Source organism: Rhinatrema bivittatum, chromosome 3, assembly GCF_901001135.1.
Source record: "Rhinatrema bivittatum chromosome 3, aRhiBiv1.1, whole genome shotgun sequence".
In the NCBI taxonomy this organism is placed as follows: domain Eukaryota; kingdom Metazoa; phylum Chordata; class Amphibia; order Gymnophiona; family Rhinatrematidae; genus Rhinatrema; species Rhinatrema bivittatum.
This window is the reverse complement of record NC_042617.1, coordinates 37291666-37318795: the sequence shown is the minus strand read 5'-3', so window position 1 is coordinate 37318795 and position 27130 is coordinate 37291666. Positions and strand designations below refer to the sequence as shown.

The 27130-nt window shown below is 43.1% G+C and overlaps 1 protein-coding gene across 2 annotated transcripts in view; it reads right to left on the bottom strand.

Moving 5' to 3' along the window:
* AIDA (axin interactor, dorsalization associated) overlaps window positions 1–27130 on the bottom strand; it is a 140496-nt gene that overhangs the window by 33750 nt on the left and 79616 nt on the right. For both annotated transcript variants that reach the window (XM_029593139.1, XM_029593138.1), the window contains exons 5-8: window positions 16990–17053; window positions 16660–16766; window positions 6837–6959; window positions 80–202 (exon numbers count right to left, since the gene is read on the bottom strand). In XM_029593139.1, the coding sequence (XP_029448999.1) occupies window positions 80–202; window positions 6837–6959; window positions 16660–16766; window positions 16990–17053 (417 nt within the window). The remainder of the gene's footprint in view (window positions 1–79; window positions 203–6836; window positions 6960–16659; window positions 16767–16989; window positions 17054–27130) is intronic.

Below are 27130 nucleotides of genomic sequence, written 5' to 3'. Positions count from 1 at the left end.
AACAAAATTAACCCTTTGTATAAAGCTGATAGCACTGACACATGAAAATAATGTTCCAAGTTTGTTTAATAGCACAAACCTTGTGTTAGTTTTTCAGTGTGTTTCTGGATTTCAATGTCTACATTGAAATGAACATACGTGTCCTCTTTTCTTGACGCCACGGGAGTATCTTGTACAGGAGTCAAATCTATGCCATTTAAATCTATATGAGAGAAATATATTATTATTAAACAATTACAGCAAAATCACTAAACATCACAGTTTTTATTCAAAGAACTTCCAAAATATGAAGAAACTTCAGGCAACTTACTGCTTTCCTATACTGCACAGTTAGTGGCACCATTGCTAAAGTACCTCAGTTTTCTATTGGATTTTGCCTTATAGGAAACTAACATTTTTTTTTAAAAATAATCATAGCATCTCTCTTTAGTTGTAGCATCTCTCTTTTTCGGAACCCTTTTGTTAAATTAGAGAAAAAATAGGGGCCCAGGGAATGCTTTTGCAATTTTTTTCGGACTTCACTGCACCCCTCTCATTAGTTGCATTATAAATGCACAGACAAAAATATAACAACCCTCAAAACAATCAGCTAAGATGACTTTCAATGGAAAAAAAATTCACTAATTCTAGAATTATGCAGGTGTGTTTTTTGTTAACTTAGTAAAATAGTAATGATGGCAGAAAAGGATCAAATATCCAACCAGTCTGCCCAGTAAGTTTCTTATGGTAGTATCTGCCGCTCTGGGTAGGATACTCCTATGTTTCTCTTAAGGGTAGCAACTGCTGCCCCGTGCAGTTATTCCCAAGCCTTATGACAACCCATAAAAAACATACTGCTAGCAACATTTTCTTTTACTGGGTGATGAGCCTAAACAAACAAGTATGCTTGTAGTACAAAAAAAAAAAAAAAGAAAGAACACACAAAAGTAGCTAATCTATAAGATATTTTCTGAAGACACAAGTACAGTCACACACACATGTGCTTAGTGCAAAACAGATATCCATTCTAGAGTTTTCTGGAAAGAATTTAAAGGCCTTTACATGCATGAGTGGGAGTTCCCATGCTGCTGTGGCCCTACTGCTACCTTCAGGTCTGATAACGGCTTTGACTGGAGGAGAACAAATGCAAAGGACAGGTGGAAGGGGTTCTGAGACTTGTGAACTTCTGTCTTCAGAGAACACTTGTAACAGATAAACAAGCTTGCTGTCTCTAAAGACAATCAGTTCACTGCAATCACACAAGTGGGTTTAGCTAAAGGTAGTCTTCAACGAAAAAGGCGAAAATGAAAAAAAAAACACAAAACTATCAGACAGGAAAAGCTTGTTTGTTGGAGAAAGCAGAGTTGCTTACTTGTAACAGGTGTTCTTTGAGGTCAGCAGGATGTTAGTCCTCACACATGGGTGACATCATCAGATGGAGCCCCAACACAGAAAACTTATGTCAAAGTTTCTAGAACTTTGATTTGCCACACTGAGCATGCACGGCATGCCCTATACCACACATCCACGTGGAGTCCCTCTTCAGTCTTATAACATAGAATTAGACACAAATAAAAAAAAACAGGAGAAACCCAATTCAGCGGGGTGGCGTGCGGTTTTCGTGAGGACTAACATCTTGCTGTTCTCTGAATACCTGTTACAGGTAAGCAACTCTGCTTTCTCCAAGGACAAGCAGGATGACAGTCCTCACACATGGGTGAATCCTTAGCTACAGTTTGTCCCCCCAACATAAAAGGGGACCCAACAAACATCCAACCAGGTGCCAACGAGCACAACAATGGTGGTGTTGGTAAGAGGGGGAGAGACAAACTGAACCCAAGCAACAGGCTCTAGGTGGGAGAGAGTTGATTTTTACACTCAAACAAAACCCAAAGGACAGATTGGCCAAACTTACTATTGCATCGGCCATGCCTATCCAAGCAATAGCGAGGTGTGAATGTGTGGAGAGAACTCCATGTTGCAGCTTTGCAGATTTCCTCCACAGGAACTGCTTGCAAGTGGGCTACTGATTAAGCCATGGCTCAGACAGAATGAGCCTTGACATGACCCCAAGATGTAGTCCCACCTGGGACCTAAGACGAGGAGATGCAATCTGTTAGCCAATTTGATAGTGTGTTTGGCAATGCCCAACCTATTTCTATCAAAAGAAACAAAGTTGGGTGGACTGTCTATGGACTTTTGATTGCTTCAGATAGAAGGCTAAGGCTTGCTTGCAGTCCAAATTGTGCAGGGCTCGTTCACCTTGGTGCGAATGGGGTCTGGGAAAGAATGTTGGCAGGACCATGGACTGGTTAAGATGGAAGTCTGTCATCACGTTAGGCAGGAACTACCCTGTCATGATAAAACTTAGTATAAGGTGGGTAAGTCACTAAGGCCTGGAGTTTGCTGACTGCCACCAAAAATATGACCTTCCAGGTCAGGTACTTCAGGTCACAGGTGTACAGCGGCTCAAAAGGAGCTTTCATCAGCACAGCTAACACTACATTAAGGTCCCAAGGCACAGTGGAAGGCTTCACTTGAAGCAGGCCCCATATGAAAAATACAACTATAGCCTGTACAGAGTTGGGCATACTATCTACACAATGGTGGTATGAGCCAACTGCACTCAGATGAACTAACGGAGTTGGTTTTCAAGCCAGCTTCTGACAGGTGTACATAAGAAATTGCCATGCTGGATCAGACCAAGGGCCCATCAAGCCCAGCATCCTGTTACCAAAAGAGGCCAAACCAGGCCACAAGAACCTGGCAATTACCCAAACACTAAGAAGATCCCATGCTACTGATGCAATTAATAGCAGTGGCTATTCCCTAACTAAACTTGATAAATAGCTGTTAATGGACTTCTCCTCCAAGAACTTATCCAAACCTTTTTTGAACCCAGCTACACTAACTGCACTAACCACCATCCTCTGGCAACAAATTCCAGAGCTTTATTGTGCATTGAGTGAAAAAGAATTTTCTCTGATTAGTCTTATACTTGCTAACTTCATGGAATGCCCCCTAGTCCTATTATTTGAAAGTGTAAATAACTGATTCACATCTACTCATTCAAGACCTCTCATGATTTTAAAGACCTCTATCACATCCCCCCTCAGCCATCTGTTCTCCAAGCTGAGCAGCCCTAACCTCTTCAGCCTTTCCTCATAGGGGAGCTGTTCCATCCCCTTTATCATTTTGGTTGCCCTTCTCTGTATCTTTGCCTTCGCAACTATATCTTTCTTGAGATGCAGCGACCAGAATTGTACACAGTATTCAAGGTGCGGTCTCACCATGGAGTGATATAGAGGCATTATGACATTTTCTGTTTTATTACCCATTCCCTTCCTAATAATTCCTAACATTCTGTTTGCGTTTTTGACTGCTGCAGCACACTGAGCCAACAATTTTAAAGTATTATCCACTATGATGCCTAGATCTTTTTCCTGGGTGGTAGCTCCTAATATGGAACCTAACATCATGTAACTACAGCAAAGGTTATTTTTCCCTATATGCAACCCCTTGCACTTGTCCACATTAAATTTCATCTGCCATTTGGATGCCCAATCTTCCAGTCTTGCAAGGTCCTCCTGTAATGTATCGCAATCCGCTTGTGATTTAACTACTCTGAATAATTTTGTATCATCCGCAAATTTGATAACCTCCCTAGTCTTATTCCTTTCCAGATCATTTATAATATTGAAAAGCACCGGTCCAAGTACAGATCGCTGAGGCACTCCACTGTTTACCCTTTTCCACTGAGAAAATTGACCATTTAATTCTACTCTCTGTTTCCTGTCTTTTAACCAGTTTATAATCCACAAAAGGACATCGCCTCCTATCCCATGACTTTTTAGTTTTCTTAGAAGCCTCTCAAGCAGTTTTTGTGTGGGGCAGGAGAACAGATCCAGGGCCTTCTGCTCACCACACACGGAAAACCTCCTCCACTTCAGTCCACAGGACTTTCTATTGGAAGGCTTTCTAAAAGCCACCAGGACTGCTAGTTCGGGGGGGAGAGAGTGAGTGAATGAGCAAGCATGTGTATTTGAGATCCTGTGTGTGTGTGTGTGTGTGTGTGAGATAGCATGTATGTGAATGATTGAGAGCCTGTATATGTGAAAGAGAGTATGTGTGTGATTGACAGCCTGTGTGTGAGAGATATCATGAATGTAAGTTTGTGATTGAAAACCTGTTTGGTGAAAAAGTATATGTGTGTGAGAGAGATCATGTGTATGTATGATTAAGAGCCTGTGTGTATAAATAAGAGAGAAAGCATGTGTCTGTGTGTGATTGAGAGCTGATTTAGGTGAAGGAGCATGTGAGTATGTGATTGAGAGCCTGTATGTAAATGAGAGAGAGAGCATGTGTGTCTGTGTGTGAAAATCTGTAATTAAGAGCCTATATAAGAGAGAAAGAAAAGGCATGTGTATATGTGAGCGATTGATAGCCAGTGTGAGAGAAAAAGGAGGAAGTTGCAAGCAAACCATCCCTCCCTCCTGCTAATTCAAAACAATCTCAGGGTACCTGGATATCAAACATTCCCAGGTATACAGAGCAAACATTTTTTTGTATCCATATTATTTTTCATTACTGGGTCTGTCTGCTATTTTGAAATATTTTATTGGTATCTAGAAATTTTTTATATGAATTTTAATTATTGGATATTCCATTCATTAGCTGTTTTGAAATAATCTGTTCTTTTTGTTAATACAGTTTTACTGCTGATGATGATTTTATATTTCTTGATTTGTTTTATAAGGACTGGTGACATTTCTTTTTTTCCTTTATTATACTGCAAACAGAGACTCTAGCTTGTTGCGGTTTCCAATTCAGTTTTTGCCTGCATGCTTCTAGTTATGCGTTTTGGTCTCTTTATTCTTTGTTAGGTGAGGGTCAGCACATGTGATTCAGGTGAGGTTTTCTGCTGGCGTGTAGTTTCAGTGTAGGGCTCTACAGCAGCCTGACTTGGTCCATTTTCCTAATAAGAGATATATTGGTGTCTTAAGACCTGGTGTAATATTTTCAGTGTTGCCTTTTCTTAGATAAGGTGGTTACTGTTTAAGTGCTTGAAATTGGTGCTGTTTTCGTGTGGGCTGTTTACTATTTATGCAATTTCTGTTCAGACAGAATACGTATCTTTCCCTTGTGTCGTTCTTAACAATAAAAATAATACTGGGCCTTTAGTTTTTATTTCTGTCGTGAATTGTAATGAGCAGTGTATCACACATGTGAACGTGGTCTGTCAGGTGTGTCACGATGGGAAAAAGGTTGAGAACCACTGGCCTATAGAATATGTCATCAGCATCTCTTTCTGCCCCACAGCACCAGCAGTGGAACATGTGTGCCGATATGCTTCACTCCAGTACAATCACGGTGCCTTGTTTTGCTGTGCCGAGTGTCGCAACTGTGCCCTAAATACAAGCTCCATGCTAATGTCATGGATGACACCCTGGTTGGCCCTGGGACTGTGTACAATAAATGGCTGAGCACCAAGGGGGATCTTCCATGCTATAAAGTCAATGGGATCTGCACCAATGAGGCTATCTCCAGCCTCAGCATCAAAAAGGGACAGCTCCAGCACAGTTCCTTCACTGACCTTTTCTTCAGCTCCTAGGGGGGATGACCCCAAAGAGCAGGGGTGGGCAATTCCAGTCCTCGAGGGCCACAAACCTGTCGAGGTTTTAGGATATCCTAATGAATATGCATGACATAGATTTGCATACAACTGAGGCAGAGTGCATGCAAATCTCTCTCATGCATATTCATTAGGGATATCCTGAAAACCAGACTGGTTTGTGGCCCTCGAGGACTGGAAGTGCCCACCCCTGCCAAAGAAGGTCCCTCACATCTTTTAGAAGCTCTTGAACACTTCACCCATTGCCACAGGCTTCTTTCCACGCTAAACCTCTCACCTGAGATGGATCTGGGAAGCAGCAACATGGGGTGGGAGCTGTCCCTTGTGAGTATATACCATATTTGTGGGAACGAGAGAAGCAAGACTCTGGTCTCTATTTTCTTCACCAGACATCTGAAACCTCACTCCTTGATGAGGAGAATCTCTGCTGCTCAGCTTCCTGCCAAGGCCTGAGATGGTTACCTGCCAAGGCCTTCCTTAGGGCCTCCATCCTCCAAGAATGGTACTGCTATGCCCTAGGGGACATCCGACCCCAGCTGTAGCAGTTGAAGGAGTCATGATCTGGGCACAGGCAGCAATTGCGAATGGACAGACCTGAAACTGCGGCTTCTTTGCTATTGATGTTTTCTTACTCATTTAATGCTTTTTTCTTTTTTTATAGAACTTAAAATGTTATGCTTGTGGGGCTGCTGAGAAAGCGGTAAGAAAAACAGAAGGCGCAACAATGCAATAACAGTACAAAGGCCAAAAATCCCCCAAAAATATTAAGAGTGACTGGGACATATGTCTGTGTGATAGCTGGGAAGAAGAAAGACTGAGGGGCTCATGAGGCAACGTGCACATGCAGGAACTCCTGCACATGCTCAGTAAAGTCTTTAATAAGCTCAGAGAACTGGGTCTGTGTTTGCGCTGTCGAATGAATTCACCCACGTTATATATACACACATGCACACACTGATTTCTAATCACTTTCCCGGTAACAATAAAAAATGTCTGAACAGAAGGCCCTTGTAGATATCAATAAAACAAAGTGTAGTTATCCAAGCTTAAGAGGTTGCCCCAAGAGAGCATGAATATCGGAAATACAGTATGTGTGTCTCTTATGATACATAGTACTATTCTCACTTTAAATGCTTCTAAACAGCCATTTTAATGGCTCTGAATGAGGATGTGCTTGGGGGAAATGAATCAAGTGAAAATGTCTTTTAGTAAAACAAATACTTGCCCTTTACACTAACTGTTATATATGGATCAATGCACTGCCCAGCATCTTTCAGACCAATTTTCTCAATTTTGATGGTGAGCAAAGTCATTCCTGGCTCAGATGGCAATCTTGGTAACAGAGTACCTGAAAACAGAAAATGCACAAAATCATGCCAAGCCTCTCTTTTAATATTCATGTGGCAAAGCAACATTTGCACAATTATCTTCAAATCTGAAGGCCCTTGGTTTCTTTCAGGAAGAGGTGAGAGAATAAAGCAGTGTAGGATTCTCCTCAGTCACAGTGCAAGTTATGAGACATTGATATGACAAAGGCAGAAGCCTCATTACAAGACATCTCTGGCCCTCCCTACATATAAGAATTGAAAAATGTAATGGCTAAGTGTACTCAAATATTAATTTTGATAGGGCCAGCCTGGTGGCTGAGTGGCAAGTGTTATGCATGACAATACGGAACATGTGGCTTCAGTTCCCATGTTTAAGTCCTCAGTTCTCCAGGTTAGCCCAGACTGGGGATACTATGGAGAAGGACTTTCTAAACTTTGGCAAGGTAAAAGTATACAGAAGGTACAGAAAACTTCCCTCAAAGTGTACACACACAAACAAAATGGTTTTATGAAAGGCCTGTGCGAATATGAGGAAGTGTGAGTGATGGGGGCTGTATGAGTGATGGGGGCTGTATGAGTGATGGGGGCTGTATGAGTGATGGGGGCTGTGTGATTCCAAACAGGTGGGTTTTTGAAAATATTTAATATTTAAAAAAGTGTTAGTCAAATAACGTTTTGTACCCTGTGTGTACCTGTGTTGTACATTTTGTATACTTTCCACACTTTATGATAAATATATCAAAATTTGTATAAGAATGCTTTGATATGGTTCACTTAATTCCCATCTACATATTTGTGCGACCCTAAACTTTGAGCCAATGTGACCCCATTTTAGCACTTGACAATTCACATGACCCAAAGGACGACTAAAATAAGTTAGCAGGGGTGAAGTCCCATTCCATCACTCACTCCACTCTCAATCTTCCCGCACTCCAGCAGATCCCCTCTCTCTCAACTTCCACCCTCTCCAGTCAATCCTCTTTTTCAACTGCCACCCCTCCAAAAAGCCTCCTCTCAACCTCCTTCCCTTCAGCGGACCCCTTCCACAGCCAATCCCTCACCACCTAATCCAACTCTCAAACCCCTCCTGTATCTGATCCCTCCTTCCAAACATCCCCCTGACCAGGGTCAGCAGCAACATTTTCTTTTGAGCCCTGAACCAAAGGTGGATGACTTTTGGTGGGATAAAAAGAGCAGGCTAATGATATCCAAGAGAAAAATGTTGCCAAGTTCAGCAATGGTGATAAGAAAGGGGCAATGGCAGCCCTCTCCTTACCTCCCCTCATAGCTGACCCAAGCCCAATGGCGATCCGCAAGCGGCAGCAACATTAATAATGAAAGTCAACATGAAGCCTGTGAGCCAGTGCAAGCTCGTAGGTCTCCAACAGCCCTGATTTCTCCTTGCGCAGGCCTTCCTGCTACTGCAAAAATTCATACATGGGCAGTGCCACTGCAGAGCCCAGGGTAGACTTCCGCTGCTAATGCTGCTGCTGGTGCCTGAAGAAAGCTGACATTTGAGGCGTGTGTGACCCCAGCTGAATGTCTTTTGACCCCCATTTGGGGTCCCAACCCACAGTCTAGGAAGCCCTGCTGTAGAGAGAGAGTTCACAACCCTTGAGGGAAAGGAATTTTCACCACTATTCAATGACAACACCTATTCACTATGACAATGACAACACCGATTCACTATTCAATGACAACACCTATTCACTATTCAATGACAACACTATCCACTATTCAATGACAACACCTATTCAATGACAACACCTATTCACTATGACAATGACAACACCTATTCAATGACAACACCTATTCACTATGACAATGACAACACCTATTCACTATTCAATGACAACACCTATCCACTATTCAATGACAACACCTATCCACTATGACAATGACAACACCTATCCACTATTCAATGACAACACCTATCCACTATTCAATGACAACACCTATTCAATGACAACACCTATTCACTATTCAATGACAACACCTATTCACTATTCAATGACAACACCTATTCAATGACAACACCTATTCACTATGACAATGACAACACCTATTCAATGACAACACCTATTCACTATGACAATGACAACACCTATTCACTATTCAATGACAACACCTATCCACTATTCAATGACAACACCTATCCACTATGACAATGACAACACCTATCCACTATGACAATGACAACACCTATCCACTATTCAATGACAACACCTATTCAATGACAACACCTATTCACTATGACAATGACAACACCTATTCACTATGACAATGATAACACCTATTCACTATTCAATGACAACACCTATTCAATGACAACACCTATTCAATGACAACACCTATTCACTATGACAATGACAACACCTATTCACTATCAACACCTATTCACTATGACAATGACAACACCTATTCACTATCAACACCTATTCACTATGACAATGACAACACCTATCCACTATGACAATGACAACACCTATCCACTATGACAATGACAACACCTATTCACTATCAACACCTATTCACTATGACAATGACAACACCTATTCACTATGACAATGACAACACCTATCCACTATGACAATGACAACACCTATTCACTATTCAATGACAACACCTATTCACTATTCAATGACAACACCTATTCAATGACAAATACCTTTATACCCGCGAACCCCTCCCAACCTTTAAACCTACCGGCACAACCGGCTGAGCCCACTACATCCAATTACTATTTCACACTTGTAAAATATACTCAATACGAAGCATCACCTCGCTGTAAAAGCCCTAAAACCAGATCATGTAATTACCAAACCATACCCACTTCAGTACTAATGTACATAGTATGACTTAATATAAACCCTTGTGACACCCCCTCCCACAGTTATTAATATAATCCGTTTGACTGTTCATGTAAACCTATGTTTCTATTTGTATTTAGGAGTGAGGGCCTGCGCCGCCTCCCACAGTTATTAATGTAAACCGTTGATTTTCATGTAAACTGGAGTGAAGGCCACCGCTAAACTTCGGTATATAAAAACATACAAATAAATAAATAGACTTAGGGACCATGTTAGCTGGGTTCCAGAGGGAACCATGGTTTGGCCAAGAATTGTTGCTGCAACGGCTAGGCCAAGTTAGGAAGGGGATATCAAAATAGGGGGAAAAACTTCGGTAAGTTAGTTATACATGATTGGTGCTAGTGCAATAAAGGCCAGGTCCTACTGAGCTGGAAGCCCAAAGGAGCACTAGGAAACTGTCAAGCAAAAATAAATAAACTGATGATTAATACCAGCAAGTAAATTCAAGCACAGCATCTGAAGGCAAGCTGAAGATGTTTTTAAATAAATGGAGTTCTGTATTCATACATGCCAACGGGGAAGAAAGATTTACAAGGATGCAAACCAATAAACTACTACAGCTGCCTTATGCAATGTTTAAACTTGGGGGAGAGGGGGGTGATTTAATAATGTATAAGGAATACATTTCGGTTACTAAATTGTCCTTAAAATGCCCCAAAAGGTGTGAAGTTCTTTTAATTCCAATGGATTTCTGAGTTTTCCGTTTATGGTATGCCCTCCTGTGCCATCTACAAGCACTGTGAATTCTATTTCAGCAACGTTATCTAGGTTATTTTTACAATATAAAGAAATTAACTGTTTTAGGGGGATTTTAATTTGCATCATGATGACGACTCATTGTTTAGAGATTCTAAAAATGTTATTCCTGCAATGGATTTATATCGAATGGTGCAATTGCCAACATATCAACACGGTCATTTTTAGACTTGATTATTGTTACAGACTAGATTTGGGTCTAAGAGATCTATATCTGTTGTGGAAAATTTGTATTATTGTCAGAGCGCTTGTAGAAATTTAAGTTCTTTAATAACCAATTAAGTTCTAGAAAGGAATAAACTGGTAAAATAAAATCAGAAAATAGGAGACATTGATTTGATTTTAGATTTATGGGATAAGTCTAGGGATAATATTGTATTAAATTCTCCATAAGAAGCAGTAGATTGGTGGAATGCCACCACTGAAAAGATTTATGACGTACTCGCTCCTGAGAAAACTGTTAGAAGGAGAACGCATATGCATAACATGCCACGGTATACCAAGGAACTATTAATGCACAGAAAAGTTATCTGGAGGCTTGAAACAAAATGGCATAAGAACAAAGTTCTCCCAGGACAAATTGGATCATGATACTACATTGGCTGCTTACTGGAATGTATATTGTTTTGCTAAAAAGGATTTTTTTTCTAGTTTGCTGGATAATTCTTTGAACAAACCTTTGGAATTATTTGCATTGATTAAGGATGCTTTAAAACAGCCTTTGTGTGACAATGTTAATAGACCATGGAGTGAGGCTGAGGCCAAATATTTTTAAGAAATGGTTGAGAAGTTACAAAGTCAGTTAACCCTTGGATTGTCTAAAAGGGGAGTAACGGAGGATCATGTGGATTTTAGTATTCTACACTGTCGGGATAGTTTCACTATGATTAATCCAACTGGTTTAAAAGATTATGAACCAGATTAGGATAACAATGTATTAGAGCTTTGTCCCTTTTTAACTATTAATAATAAATTGGCAGCATTTGAAAGCTATTTGACTCAAATTTTAAATCTTTATTTGGAAATCGTCCCATTGTATTTAAAGCAAGTTATTGTGAAACTAAATACAGGATCTCACGATATTTTATGAACTGGCAACTAACTACTGACCAACATGAAATGTAAGTATTTTGAGCATAATTCTTGAAAAATGGTTTCTGAAACAATTGGATGAATATTTATTAGAAAATGAGATATTAGATAAAAGGACAATTTGGGATCCGAAAAAATTATAGCTTTGAAACTATTGCTATCCTTGTCTGATGACACTGCAATCACTGTGTTGTGGAGAAGAAAAAGACTGGAATTTTAGTTAGATTTCGCTGTTGCCTTTGATACTATAGAAACCCAACACGAATGCTGGAATGAAGTAATACAGTCCCAGATATTTCAAAAGGGTATATAATTGCAAAGTTTTTTTATTCAAAAATCGGCAACTCCATTGTTAAATGAACAGTCTTGTATGCACGCAGGGTCCCCCGACACGGACCCGTGTTTCGCCAGCGGCTGCGTCGGGAGGGATGCCCACAGTGTTAAACAGGAAAATCTAAAAACAAATTATAAGGACTGTGTAAACAATGGTAGCGGTACAGAGTGAATACAAATAAATGCACGTATAAGTTATTACCTTTAGACGGGACTGTATTACTTCATTCCAGCATTCGTGTTGGGTTTCTACAATTACTGTTTGAATGCTGGCCGCAGCTCGGTTGCTTGTGGTTGGTTCTCCTTCTCTTAATGAGCGTTTAAATGGCTACCGGTACAGATGACCAGACCTTTAGCTACTCTGATGAATCTCTTCAGGCTGTCCTAGCCGATGCTCCATTTTTTACAGACCCAGACACTGAGGAATTACCTATTGTTTCATGGACAGACGCCATTAATTCACAGAAACGCCTGACCCGGGCAGAATTACACGCTTCCACTCTTATTGAGTATTGTCGGGTTAGGAGGATACCTCGAGGACTGAGGGTACAGAAAGCTCCTAGACTTCACATGGACAATCCGGTCTTTATTACACGCTGGAATCAGATTCTGAATAAGTGCTCTCTTGATCTCATGATATTGATCATTGAGACCACTAAAGAAGTCATTATTCCACTGAAGAGTGAAGTAGATACAAACATACAAGCTATCCGTTCGAGTGCAGCTTCGCTAGAGGAATTTGAGTTACAACATTCTGAATTCATTGAGAACTTAGCGAAGTTTAAGAAGGATTTAAAAATCCAGAAATATAAAAAATTTCAACGTGATAGCACGGATTATAAGTCAGGTTACGTTTACCAATGGATGAACCCTTCCAGACCTCCAAAAAAGACTGTGACCTTTGCTCAATCATCAGACGACTCGTCCGGCGAAGAATCTGTGGTCCCGCCACAGCGAATTACTCAACCCAATGTTGGCCCATCATCATCCTCCTCTATTGCTGCTGCTTTTTTAGATCCAGCACCGGTTCCCCGCAACCACCGCGGTTCGAGACCACGAGGACGCCCACCGATGAACTCACGATCCACTCGCACCACACGACAACAACAGGACCCTTGGCAATGAACTCAGATATAGTGTTTAACCTCTCCTCAAGAACGCTATCACATGATGAGTTAAACTTACTGGCAAAAGGATTATCGTTTGTTCCTACAGTTAAAGTGGATATTTTTGATGTTCAAGTCCATTTACATCGCTTTTTTAGACTGCTTAAACTGAAACTATTTTTTTCAGATAACCTCTCTCCACAAGATGAGTCATTGGTCACCCCGAAATCCAGATTCTAGATTGGTGGTTCGGGTGCTGGTGCTTAGTCACTTAAGACTATTGCACTTCGATTTATTTAGGTGTTTCAAATTTACTTGTTGAAAGTGTTTAGGTTACCTTGGGGCACTCATCTTCAGATTTATATGAAAAACAGTTTCACTGGTTACCTATTGATTACTGAATACAGTTTAAGATACTTGCAATTGTACAGGTACAGGAAACAATAACTGCACGTCATCAGCATAAATAAATCCTTCAAATCCCTCCTCTAGAATCCGTGCACCTAGTGGCTGCAAAAAAATAACAAACAGAGGAGACAGGGAAGATCCCTGCGAAACCCCACAATCTGGTCTGCAAGCCTCTGACATAACCCCCCTCAAACGGATCACGGATGATCTACCTGTCAAAAAAAAGAGGATAACTAATCTCACACCTGACCACCAAAACCTAACTGTTTACATCGTTCCAACAACAATCCATGGTCCACCAAATCAAAGGCCCTTGACAGATCCAACAATATCACAACCACTGATGCTCCCCTGTCTTGCAAGGAAGTTATCACTGAGGGGAAAAGGGGGAGTTGTGGCTGAGTGGTAGGGTTATATGTCACAAAATACACAACACAATTAAATACAAGTATAGAAGCTTTACTTATAAATCAGAGAATAAGCAATAGAAAGCATACAAGATTAAAGTTGCATTATAGGATATCTACACAAAATACTTCCCCTCACAGTTTCTGATGTGAGATATTTTGGAAAATCTGGAAACACAACGTGTTGGGAAATCAGCAGCAACTCATTGGTCACTTCATTAACCACTGATAATGTCCAGATCAGAGAGAAGGACATGAGAAGAGAAACCTCTACTAACCCTAGGAAGGGAACCCTCCCTACTCACGCCTTCTGGCTATCACATATTGGCCTGGACACCAGGACTGAAATAAACACCAAACTCACTTACAGATCGATACTCTAAGGCCGTGGTAGAAACAGTGCGGCAGTGTCAGGCGCACCCTCGTTCCCCGCACGCACAGTTCTCTTCACCTACTGCTCGATACTCTCTTCAAATTGCATGCAAATGCATGCCGCGGCTGCGAAGCCTTAGGCAAGCGTTAGGCCCGCGCAACCCATTTTACTGTATAGAGCGCCTATACAGTATCCTGGGTTCGCGGGCCTAACGCTTCACGGCTGCGCTGGTATCTGTCATTTCAAAATGACATTTGAAATGACAGGTACCAGGAAGTGGACAGTTATGTTCCCCGATGCCTGGCAAACTTTCCCCCAGCCCCCGCTCACCTGCCCTGGCCCCGTCCGGTCTCCGGTGCAGCCCCAGTCCTGTCCCCTCCTCCCGAAGCAAAAAAAAAAAAAACCGAAAAAGTAGCAAGGCTCGGGCCTGCTATGGTAGTCCCTTCTCCCTTCTCCTCTCCTCCCGATTTCGGCGCTCAAGGCGGCCGGGTGGGCCGTGCATTCATCCAGGCAGAGGGAGCCGGCGGCGAAAGCGGCCTCCAGCTCCCTCTGCCTGGATGAATGCACGGCCCCCGCCGGCAGTGAATGAATGCCCGTGCGATTTCGGTGCTCAAGGCGTGACGTCACAACATGTGACTGCCTTGAGCGCCGAAATATTCATTCACTGCCGGCGGGGGCCGTGCATTCATCCAGGCAGAGGGAGCCGGTGGCGAAAGCGGCCTCCGGAGGCCGCTTTCGCCGCCGGCTCCCTCTGCCTGGATGAATGCACGCCCACCCGGCCGCCTTGAGCGCCGAAATATTCATTCACTGCCGGCGGGGGCCGTGCATTCATCCAGGCAGAGGGAGCTGGAGGCCGCTTTCGCCGCCGGCTCCCTCTGCCTGGATGAATGCACGGCCCACCCGGCCACGGCCTGGATCGAACACGCGCCCGCCGGCTCCTGCCGCCACCGCCTGGATGAACGGGCGCCCATCCGCCCGGCTCCCGCCGCTGCCTCGATGACCGCACGCCTGGGGGATTCGGAAAGTGACAGGTATTTATACATATATATAAACAACTTACGCTGCAATGTTTTTTACACTTTACTCCCTTTGGTTTTACGCCCATTTTTTACACTTTATTCCCGTTTTAATTTTCGAACACCACACTAACACCAAGTAGAGGGTAGGCGGTAAACTAACAGGTTAAGGACGCGGCAAAATAGCGGGTTACAAAGGAGATAATCTGAGCGCGCGTCACAGTATCGGAGGGGAATAGCTAATTCCTTCATTATACAGCTAATTCGTTCATTTACATATCATATACATGCTGGGTGCGGAAAGGGTTATGCGTCTGTTTTAAGAAGCGCTAAGGACGCGCGAAACTGGAGACTGTATCGCTGGATCGCCCTACGCGTCCGAATTGTGCGCTCCCAGCACGTTACAGACGGGAAATCTTCAACCGCACGTTACATTATCGACCTGTTAGTGAGGACCCTATGTGGTTGCTGTTTTTGACTTTTGAGCTTGACCTGCAACAACTGGAAGTTACAAGTGCTGATGCTACAGTTGCAGAAAAGAAATAAAACTCCCATTACTGAAGAAGTACATATCTTGGCATTGTTAAACTTTCAAAGACAAGCCCATCAATCAGCAGTATCAAAATGACATTATGGTCTTTTTATATATGCAGAATCTCTCTCTATACTACATCAGCATGGCAATCTGTGGGGTTTCTTCTCCTTTATTAAATGAAAAGCACCTCACTTTTGACGACTTGCCATCGAAACCCAGTTTACATTTCACGTGTTTTGACCTATAAACAAGTTGCGCTATTTTAATGCTATTCTTAATCTGCTCAGGGACTGTGTCATAAGCTGAAAAGTCTCAGGGTGCTGCACACCTAGACTACTAAGAAACAGAATCAGAAAATCACAGAATGGAGGAACCGCTTAAGTGGTTAGAGCAGTGGGGACTGCAAGTTATGTAAACTGGGCTTGAAATCCTGCTGACATTCCCTGCGACCTCGAGTGAGTCAGTTCACCCTCCAGTGCCTGCTCACTTACGAAACGTTTTCCCCAATCGACACAGAATGGGAGAAAAGCCTTAGTAAGTCAGGCCCTTAGATTGTGAGCCCTCTGGTGACAGGGAAATACCTACAAGTGCCTGAATGGAATCCGCTTTGAAGTATCCAAAAGGCAGAAAATAAATCAAATACGTAAGCGCTTATTTTCAAGAATATGAACATTTTTGAGAGAAAAAGCATTTCTGAGTAAAAAAAAAAAAAAAAAAGCGCCTTTGTGTTCAGAACCCACCGGCCCCCAGTGATAAACAGTACACCACACAGAGAATTGTGCCTTTTTGTGTGTAAATTATAAAGATTAAATCCAACTCTTTACCTGGAACACGCACAGTAAAGGAATCTGGAGATCCTGCTCCAGCTCCACCCTCCTCTTCCTCTTCTTCAAATTCCAAATTCTCCTCCTCTCCTGGCGCTAAAATCTTTCTAGAAAGAGGAAACAAGATATTAGTTTGCTTAATCTTCCACATAAAAGTTAAAGTAAAAGGACAACAAATATCCTTTCCAAAGAAGCACATGTACTTCAGTCTTCAACAATAAGTTTACAGGGTTTAAAAGTTTTATCCTTGTCTTAGAGAAAATAAAGTTTCATTTATTATATTTATATATATATAGAGAAAAAGTTCTCATTTTATTTCATTTTTTTTACCTGAGAGGAACAGGCTGAACAGCAAAGGGGAATTCTTTGTTATAAGTAAGAATGTTCTTTATTACTGAAAAGAAAGACAAGTAACAGTTTATTCTGAGAGAGCGCAAGAGCAATCACATAATGGCTGTCTGTAAAGTGAAGGTTTTATTCTCTGTGATCATGAGGGAAGAAAGGGTTTTCCATAACTTAAGAGCTGCAAAGGTACAACAGAGTTGTGAGACGTCCTTATTAAAGATAGACCGTGGACCAACATTACATTACTAATTTGTTATATAACAAACAATTGAGGTACACACCAATTCCTAACCCATGTATCAAACATATACAAAAGGAATCGTCCATTTCAATAATTAAATTACAAGTTACACATAATTATAACACATTTACATTTTATTAGAAACATATGCACTTATGTGATCACCATACACCAAACTTTGCTAAAACGGGTGAGTATCTCAAGTAGTCATTAGCTGGATGGGAAAATCTACATTTTTTTTTTTTTTTAATTTTTTAAAACATTTCTTACCCACGTCTTTCAATGTTAGGGGCAGATTACATCACAACATATACAACAGCTTTAAAAACAATACATCGTAATCTTTAAAAAAAAAAAAAAAAAAAGACAAAAACAAAAGGACAGTGGGCAAAACTAAAAGGAGATATTGTAAGGGCATCTAACCTATTAGGAAAGAGGCCACTATGGTTTTCTAAACATGTAGCTGGAAAAGTTAGCATTAAGATCTACAAGAGATCATAGAAAGAGGAAGACAGGCTTCGCACAGCTTATTACATTGGCCTCATTTGTCGCCTAACATGGGTTTTACTTATGTTTTAACACAGAGTTTTTGCTACTAACCTTACCCCCACATGTAATAAGGCTTTTAGCAGTGGAAAACCTGTGCTAAAAAACCCATGGTAGGATTGATGTAGCTCATGTAAGGAGGCACGCTAGTGGGGAAGCTGCCTACACCACCTCCTTTTACTGCAGGAAATTTAAGACCTAGTCAGAGGTGAGAGTTAAAAGTTCCTGTGGTAACAGAAGGCCATCAAATCTACTTAGCAGGAGCCTAGTCAGCTAGGTGAGGCCCCCTCCTAAGCAGGCTGAACCTCTTAACTAGGCCGGAGTGGAGCACCCCTCTCTCCCGAACCCTCTGCTACCCTCCCCTTCTCAGTAAAATAAATAAATAAAAGTCAGGCCATCAAGGAAACCACCCCCTCTTCCCAAACCACTCTCTCACATTTAACAAATCAGAAGACCAGCTGGAACAGAAACACCTCCCCCCCCCCCCCCCAAACACACACACTTCCAAACCTCCTGCTACCTTAAAGTTAGCTAGGCCAGAGTGGAACTCTCCCTGAGCCCTTCTAAACCTCCTGGAATACTGAAAGGGGACTGGGTCCTTTCACTGACAGGTGACAGTGAAGGGACTAATTGTCATACCTGGGAACTTTTGACTTCCAGTCATCCTGAGATTACCATGGATTAACAGGTGGGGGGGGGGGGGGGGGCTGGATGCTCAGAAATTTGCTCTCATAAACACTCTTACATGTTCACACTTACTTTCACTGCTCATTCTCTCACATGTCCATTTACACCTTTACTTCTGCCATTCTCCCACCAACACACACACACACTCACGTCTCTCCCTCTTCCATACACACATGCCCACTCACTTTCACACAACTCTCTCAGATCTCTTCTTCCTAAACAAATACTCTCTCACTCACTCTCACAGACGTGCTCATTCATTCTCTCTCTCCCTCCTTTCAAAACACACTCGCAACAGACGACTCTAACTTGGGCTCCTGGAGCTGCAGCAGCCTCTGCCTTCTCTTCTTGTGCTGCGGAAGTGGACGCTGCCTGTTTCTTACTCTTCGTTTGATGCACGGGCAGGAAATCGCAATGTCGATTGGCCAAGGCAAACAGGATGGGGCGGGCAAGTGGCTGGATACAGGAAACAGGCTGTGCAGGAGCAGGTGGTGTCACGAGGAAGCGAAGGTAAGAGTTAAAAAGGTCCGGAGATGGTAGAAATCACTGTCAAGTTCCTCCTTTTTCAGCCATGCAAGACCAGTGACGTTCATTTCTTTATTCCAGGTCCAAGCAGATTGGTTTTGCTGCAGCACCCGGAGATTTCCGGTATTGGCCCGGAGACCCGGTAATATTTTTAGAATTCCGGAGCCTCCGGGCCAAATCCGGAGAGTTCCCAGGTATGCTAACCCCTGCCTGATCCTCGGCTCTCCAGTCCTTTTCCTATATCTTCCCTAGCAATGCTCCCCATTCACTTGTGCCACATTGACCAAGAGCTTTGATCCAGCTTTTCCCCACAGTTGCCATCCCCAACCTGTGCACTCGCTCATAGAAAAGGCATTGATCCAGGCCCCTCCCCAGGCCATTTATCACCATCATTAATTATCATTCATATATTCATAATCATTGTTTTAATCACCAATTCATCACTATTACTCAATTCATATAATCAGTATCAATATTTAATATTAATCATCAACTCATCAGGCAGACCAATGATTCCCTGCCCAACCCACCCACCCTGAGTTGAAGGTGTGCTCTTACTGTGGTGTATATACAGTCATCATGTTTGCCTTCTTATAGTGTTCGCTCTCTCGAGTGTGAGCGTGCGATCGGCAACGCGCGTGCATGGAAATACTGTGGCTCCAGCATGTGTGCCACGAGAGGTGCGGAAATAGCGGCGGCCCAGAGATTTTTGTTGTCCTGCCCGGAGACTCCGGAAATGGACCCTTGGTCTGTCCCAGCATGGCAATTTCTTATGTTCTTATGTTCTAAATTTGTCTAAATTTCCGGAGTCTCCGGGCTAAATCCGGAAAGTTCCCGGGTATGCTAATTGGCTGCCAAGCTGAAGGAGCAAACCAGCCGCAGGAGAAGTAAATAGGGTCTTCTCTGGCTGGGGTTGCATCTGAAGAATTCTGGGAGGTCTGGATGGGTTCAAGGCAGGGTTCCACTCCGGCCCAACTAACTTTTATTTAAGGGCAGCAGGGAGAGTTGTGGGGAAGCTTTTGCTACTCCAGACAAGCTTATGTTTTGTTAAATGCGAGAGAACGGTTCGAAAAGGGGGAGGGGGGAGGGGGAAGGATTCCTATTCCAGCTCAATTTTTTTTTTTTTATGCGTGAGGGAAGGTGGTTTTCCGTTCTGGCCCGGCTAGTTTCTGTTTAAGGTGAGAGGGTAGCGGGGAGAGGGTGTCCCAACTCCAGCCAGGCTTACATTTTGTTAAATGTGAGAGAATGATTCAGGAAAGGGGAGGAAGTTTCCACTCTGGCCTTTGTTTTTTTTTTTTTAATTTTAGAGGGAGGGTCTGGGAACTTGGTAGGGTTTTTTTTTAGTGCACTTTTACAGATAATGGCGTTCAAAATGGCCAATCAAAAAAAGCTGTTTAGCGTGCTTTTTTCTTTACTCCTGGTCTATATGCAGGTCATTAGCTTCCTGCATCCTGTGGGGACCACATTTTTTAAGGTGCACATTAAATTAAACCCATAATAAAATGTAACTGATTTTAACACAGGTTTTATTACATCAGCCCCGATATTTGGAAAAGTTAAGAGAAGCTGGTAAAATAGGCATACAAAAATTCAAATGGCTGAAAAATTTGCAAATACGCTAAAATTGGGGTAATATCATTAACATATTTTTTTAATATGTTGTTAATGATAGAAGTGCTGAAGTGGCACTGTAAAACTCAGGTGAAGGGAAGGGGTAAGTAAAAGCTGATGAGGAAAAATGAAAATTGCTTAAATATTTCTGTTTGGTGTTCACTGTGGGAGGGCCAGGACCACATAAAACAAACAGGATAAGACTTGAAATGAGGTAAACCTTAAACTGAACTTCAGAAAAGTGTGTTAGCGAGATGCTAACTAAGCTTTAAGTAGATAAGGCGATGGGGCCAGATGGGATACATCCGAGGATAGTAGAACTTAGAGAAGCTCTGGCACTCCGCTGGCTGACCTTTTCAATGCTTTAGAGTCAGGAGACGCTCCAGAGGACTAGAGATGGAATGAAAAGTGGAAGGAGAAGACTGAACCATAGGCCAGTTAGTCTGACTTCTGTGGTGAGCAAATTATTGGAATTTCTACTAAAGTAGAGTTAGTACAGTTTCTGGAATGCAATGGATTACAAGATCTGAGGCAGCATGGTTTTACCAGAAGTAGATCATATCAAAATTTATTTATTTATTTTATTTATATTCTGCTTTTCACAATTTTTTTTTCAGTGCTTCAAAGCGGATTACATTCAGGTACTGTAGGTATTTCACTATCCCCAGAGGGCTTACAGTCTAAGTTTGTATCTGATCAATTTCTTTGTTTGGATGACCAGGGGCGACCTGGATTTCAGTGAGGCCTTTGACACAGTTCTGCCTAGGCAAGTTGTAGAGCTCCCTTGTTATGGGCCCTGAAGTGACTGGCTGGGTTTAGAAACTGGCTGAGTTGGGGGGAGACTAAAGCTAGTGGTAAATGGCGTATTTCCTGAGAAGGGGGATGTTACTGAAGGTGTGCCTCAGGGATCAGTCTTTGGACCATTTCTTTTCAATATTTTTGTGAGCAACATTGTGTCAAGAAAGGTTTGTCCTTTTTGCAGATACCACCAAAATCTGAAACAGGGTAGACAGGCAGGAAAGTGTGGAAAATATGAGGAGGGATCCATCAAAGCTCAAAGAATGGTCTAGGATCTGGCAGGTAAGATTTAATGTAAAAAATGCAGTTATGCATTTAGGTTACAAAATCCCAAGAGAGAGGTACAGTATGGGAGGTGAAATTCTTCTAAGCACAAAAGAGTGAAATTTGGAGGTGATCTCAAGGTGGCCAAACAGGGGGATAAAGTGATGAGCAAAAGCCTGAAAGATGCTTGGTTGCATAAGGGGAGGAATGGTCAGCAGAAAAAAGGGAGGTGATATTATCTTGTACCAGCCCTGATGAGACTTCATTTGGAATACAGCGTACAATTCTGGAGACTGTACCTTCAAAAAAGGATGTAAACTGTTTGAAGTTGGTCCAGAGGGTGGCTTCTAAATGGTCAGTGGTCTTCATGCTAAAGCATATAGGGATAGACAAAGATCTAAACATGCATATCCTAGAGGAAAGGTGGGATAGGGGAGATATGATAGAGTTATTTAAACATCACTGAAGGCGAGCCTCTCATCAGAAAGAAGACAGCATAATGAAGGGTCATGGGATATGGGTGAAAAAGGGTAGAGACTATGGAATAATCTTAGATAATGTTTCTTTATAGAGAGGGTAGTGGATGCATGAAACAACCTCCCAGTGGAGGTGGTAGAAGCAAAAATATCTCTGAATTCAAGAAAGCATAGAATAAAGGGGGATCTCTGAGGGAGTGATGGGAACTGTAAACCTAAATTAGTTGGACGGATGAAAAATATGACAGCAGAAAAAGACCATATGGCTTTATGTTTATAGGATCAAATATCTATATCCTATTTGAAATGAGAGACAGGGGGAATATGATAGAAACATTCAAATAACTCAAAAAGGTATCAAGGTACAAACTGCAAATCTTTTTCAGAAGAAAGAATGGTGTGAGTCTCAAAAGGAGGTAGATTCATGAGTATCAGAAAATATTTCTTCATGGAAAAAAGGTGGTAAATGCATAGAATGGCTTCCCAAGGGAGGTGGGAGACTAAAATGGTAATGGAATTTGACAAAAGTATGGGACAAGCACAGAGGATCCCTAGATGCAAAGTAGTTAGAGGTAAGACAGATCAACTGGGATCAACGGCAATCCACCAGGCAAGGAAAATGGGCAGAGCAAATAGGCCTTGTGATCCTTAGAAACCTAGACTAGAATGGTAGATATCTCAAATACCAAGACTTACTGATATGAAATACCAAGTCTTATTGATATGAAATATCAAGACTTATGAAAACTTGCATTTTTGAGACATTTTCTTTGCCATTTGGCCAATTAGCAAAACTTGACTTTGGAAGGGCAACAATTTATTCAATCTTATTTTTTACCTTCTGTTTTTCTCTTCTCATTCTTCCAATCACATATCACTTTATTAGTTACTGTTTCTGCATTGTGTCTTGCTTTCACCTAGAGTATCCTTCCCTTCTAGAGCCAAAATATTTCAACATCAGAATTCCCACTCGTTTTGTCACCTTTTCACCTTCTCCTCACTCCCTTTGGCACTGGAGTTCATCCTTTTAAATAATTTAATTTTATTAGATTCTGTTGCATCTTTGTTCGATTCCAACTCTGATTTACTCCTTTCCATGGCATCCTTGCACTCAGTTCTGGTCTGAACAGCGCGATATTGAACTAAAAACCCCCACCCCTCCCCAATATCTCTTCAGATTCAGTCTTCTGTCATTCCTCTCTCTCTAACTATTGCTGACTTTGCACAGCATTTTGTGCAATAGGTCAGTAACGTTCATGAAAACTGCATCCTTTTAACTTCCCTTCTTTCACTCCATATTTCTTGTCCTTTTCTGTCTAAAGAAGTTTTTATTCCTTTGTATAAAGAGGTTAGGACTTTTCAGCTTGGAGAAGAGATGGCTGAGGGGGGATATGATAGAGGTGTTTAAAATCATGAGAGGTCTAGAACGGAATCTGTTATTTACTCTTTCGGATAACAGAAAGACTAGGGGGCACTCCATGAAGTTAGCATGTGGCACATTTAACACTAATCGGAGAAAGTTCTTTTTTATTCAATGCACAATTAAATTCTGGAGTTTGTTGCCAGAGGATGTGGTTAGTGCAGTTAGTATGTGTTTAAAAAAGGATTGGATAAGTTCTTGGAGGAGAAGTCCATTACTTGCTACTAATTAAGTTGACTTAGAAAATAGCCACTGCTATTACTAGCAACGGTAACATGGAATAGATTTAGTTTTTGGGTACTTGCCAGGTTCTTATGGCCTGGATTGGCCACCGTTGGAAACAGGATGCTGGGCTTGATGGACCCTTGGTCTGACCCAGTATGGCATGTTCTTATGTTCTTATTTCCTTGGCTAATTTCCAAGCTCTTATTTCTAAGACAGACCCCTAACACTTGTAATTATAGGCCCCTTTTACCCGAAATACTCTCTCTCGGGGTTCTTTTCCAATGATTTCCCTCTTTCCCATCCCTCAAATTGGGTCTCTTTTCCCTACAACCACAATGAAATTATTGTGTCTTCCTTCCTTCACATCTCTCACCAGAAAATAGTCATGCAATTGCCAACCCTCATATTCCCCCCCCCCCCATAAACAAAACACACAAATGCAATAATACACAATACAATCTATTTCAGTAGTCAATGTTAAACTACACAAATTTTTCTCTGACTGACATAAGTACAGTTGTGAGCAAACGTTTAAGCACCCCCTGGTCAAATTGTATGTTTCAATGACTAAGTGTACAGAAGCTAAAACAACCTCTACATTTTACAAAGTTAAACATGACATCTTTCTGCTATATTTAATGCAAATGTACTATTTGATGATTTGAAAAGACTGAAAATAATAAAACAGTCAATACGGTATGTACAAAAATGGGGATACCTTTCCAGTTGAATCGTTACTACTTTGTTAAAAAAAATTGTTAAGGCCCAAAAAGGAAAATTAGTTTCTTACCTGATAATTTTCGTTCCTGTAGTACCAAGGATCAGTCCAGGACACCTGGGTTGTGACTCCGCACCTTGTGACTCCGCACCAGTAGATGGAGACAGACTAAAACTTGTGGGCGGAGCCATATATGCTCCTGTGCCAGTCACAGCCCCTCAGTCATACGTAATGTCAAAGTAGAAAATTCCATAAGGTAACCATAGCTAACCAAACAAACTTGCTATTTAAACGGAAAAAAATTCCAACACCCCTACAGGAACCAGACGCCCCAACCGGGAGAGAGACTAAATAAGGGGTCAGCGTACTGAAACACAACAATGAGCGGACTCTTCGTTACTGCAGCGTAGCACTGCGGGTGGGATCCTGGACTGATCCTTGGTACTACAGGAACGAAAATTATCAGGTAAGAAACTAATTTTCCTTTCCCTGTACGTACCAGGATCAGTCCAGGACACCTGGGATGTACCAGAGCTAAATTACCGAGGGTGGGAAGCAGAGAGTCCCGCTCGGAGCACCTACTTTCCAAAACTCCCGGAATCAGTAGCCTGAACCTCCAACCGGTAATGACTAATGAAGGTATGTAAGGACCTCCAGGTAGCCGCCCTGCAAATCACTGGAGGCGACACCTGCGAAGACGCCACCCAAGACGTCGCTAGAGACCATGTCGAGTGAGCCCGGAGGCCCCCAGGAATCGGTTTTCCCCACACGAGGTATGCCGAACCAATGGTTTCTTCTAGCCAACGGGCAATCGTCGTGTGGGATGCTGCGGTCCCGTTCTTTGGACCCGAAAAGGAAAACAAATGATCCGCTATCGGAAAGGAATTCGTGACCTCCAGGTAGCGTAGAAGGGATCTTCGCACAGCAAGCCTCTTTAAGTCTCTCGCTTAAGGAACAGAGGAGCTCCCGGCCGCAAAGCGGACAGCTCAACTGACTGATGCCGATGAAAAAACGAAATGACCTTAGGTAGAGAGGAAGGAATCGTCCGCAAGAATACCCCGAGGCGGATCTCTACAGGAAAGAGCCCGCAACTCTGAGAAGGGCCGCGCCGAGACAATCGCCACCAGGGATACAGTCTTTAATGCGAAGACCTTAAGAGTTGTACGCTTCAAGGGTCAAACGGTGCCGTGCCCAGGGTGGGAAGAACCCAATAAGGTTCCAGGATGGGCAGAGGAAAACGCAACGGAGAACGGAAAAGCTTAGCCCCCCCGGAGAAAACGGGAGACATCAGGACCCGCCAGCAACCAAGCGCCGCCACTTGGACCCGCAGGAACTGCATGCCAAGCCTTTGGCCAGACCAGCCTGGAGAAAACCAGAAGACCAGATACCGAAACGGCAGTGGGAGCCACACTCCGCTGCACACACCATTCCCCAAAGACTACCCAGACCCGGCCGTACGCCAAGGACATAGACTGCTTACTGGACCGCCGCAGCATAGCCACCATCGAGTCAGAGTAACCTGTCCTCTGGAGCCGAGTCCACTCAAAACGCCATGCCGCGAGACAGGAGGGATCCGCATCCTGCAACCAGACGGGGCCCTGACAGAAGGGCCCCCGCGACCCCCTGGAGACGCATGGGACGCATGGTAGCCGCCCCCGACAAACTGAAAGAGGTCTGCGAATCAGGGACGGCGAGGCCATTCCGGAGCCACCATGACCATGTTGAACGGGTGCAATACTAAGCGGCGCAGAATCTCGCCGAACATCGGCCACGGAGGAAATACGTACAGCAGGATATCCGTCGGCCAGGGAAGCACCAATGCGTCGACTGCTTCTGCTCCCTTTTCCCAAAACCAATTGAAAAATCACGGAGCCTTCGCAGCGCAGCCTGCGGCCATCCAGTCCATGTGGGAATACCCCACGTCTTGTCGATGAGGCGAAACGCTTCGTCCGCCAGCTCCCATTCCCCGGGGTCCCGACGATGCCGGCTGAGAAAATCCGCCTGGACGTCGCCGATCCCGGCGGTGTGAGAGACTGTGATGTTGTCGAGATTTATTTCCGACCAAGCCATCAAGAGCCTCGCCTCCTCTGCTACCTGTGGGCTTCTCGTCCCTCCTTGGCGATGGATGTGGGCTTCTCGTCCCTCCTTGGCGAGTGATATAGGCCACTGTGGTTGCATTGTCCGACAAAACACAGACTGCCCGTCCCCTCAGCAGAGGTAGGACCGATTGCAGCGCCGGACCGCTCTGGTCTCCTGTCTGTTGATAGCCCCTCGGGCTGGAGACGCTGACCATAGGCCTTGAACTGACTGTCCTAGACAGACTGCTCCCCATCCGGAGAGACTGGCATCCGTGGTCACCACTGTCCAGGTGGGCACGAAGAGTGACACTCCAGAGATCAGAAGACTGGAATCGAGCCACCAAGCCAGGCTGGATCTCGCCCGGCCTACGAGTGGAAGTGGACGGTAGAATTCCCCCGAAATCGGCTTCCAGCGGGATAGTAAGGACGACTGCAATGGCCGTAGATCAGTGAACGCCCCGGGGACCAACGCGAGAGTGGAGGCCATAGGACCCAGGACCATCAGGTAATTGCCGACTCGTGGTAGGCGTAGCGACA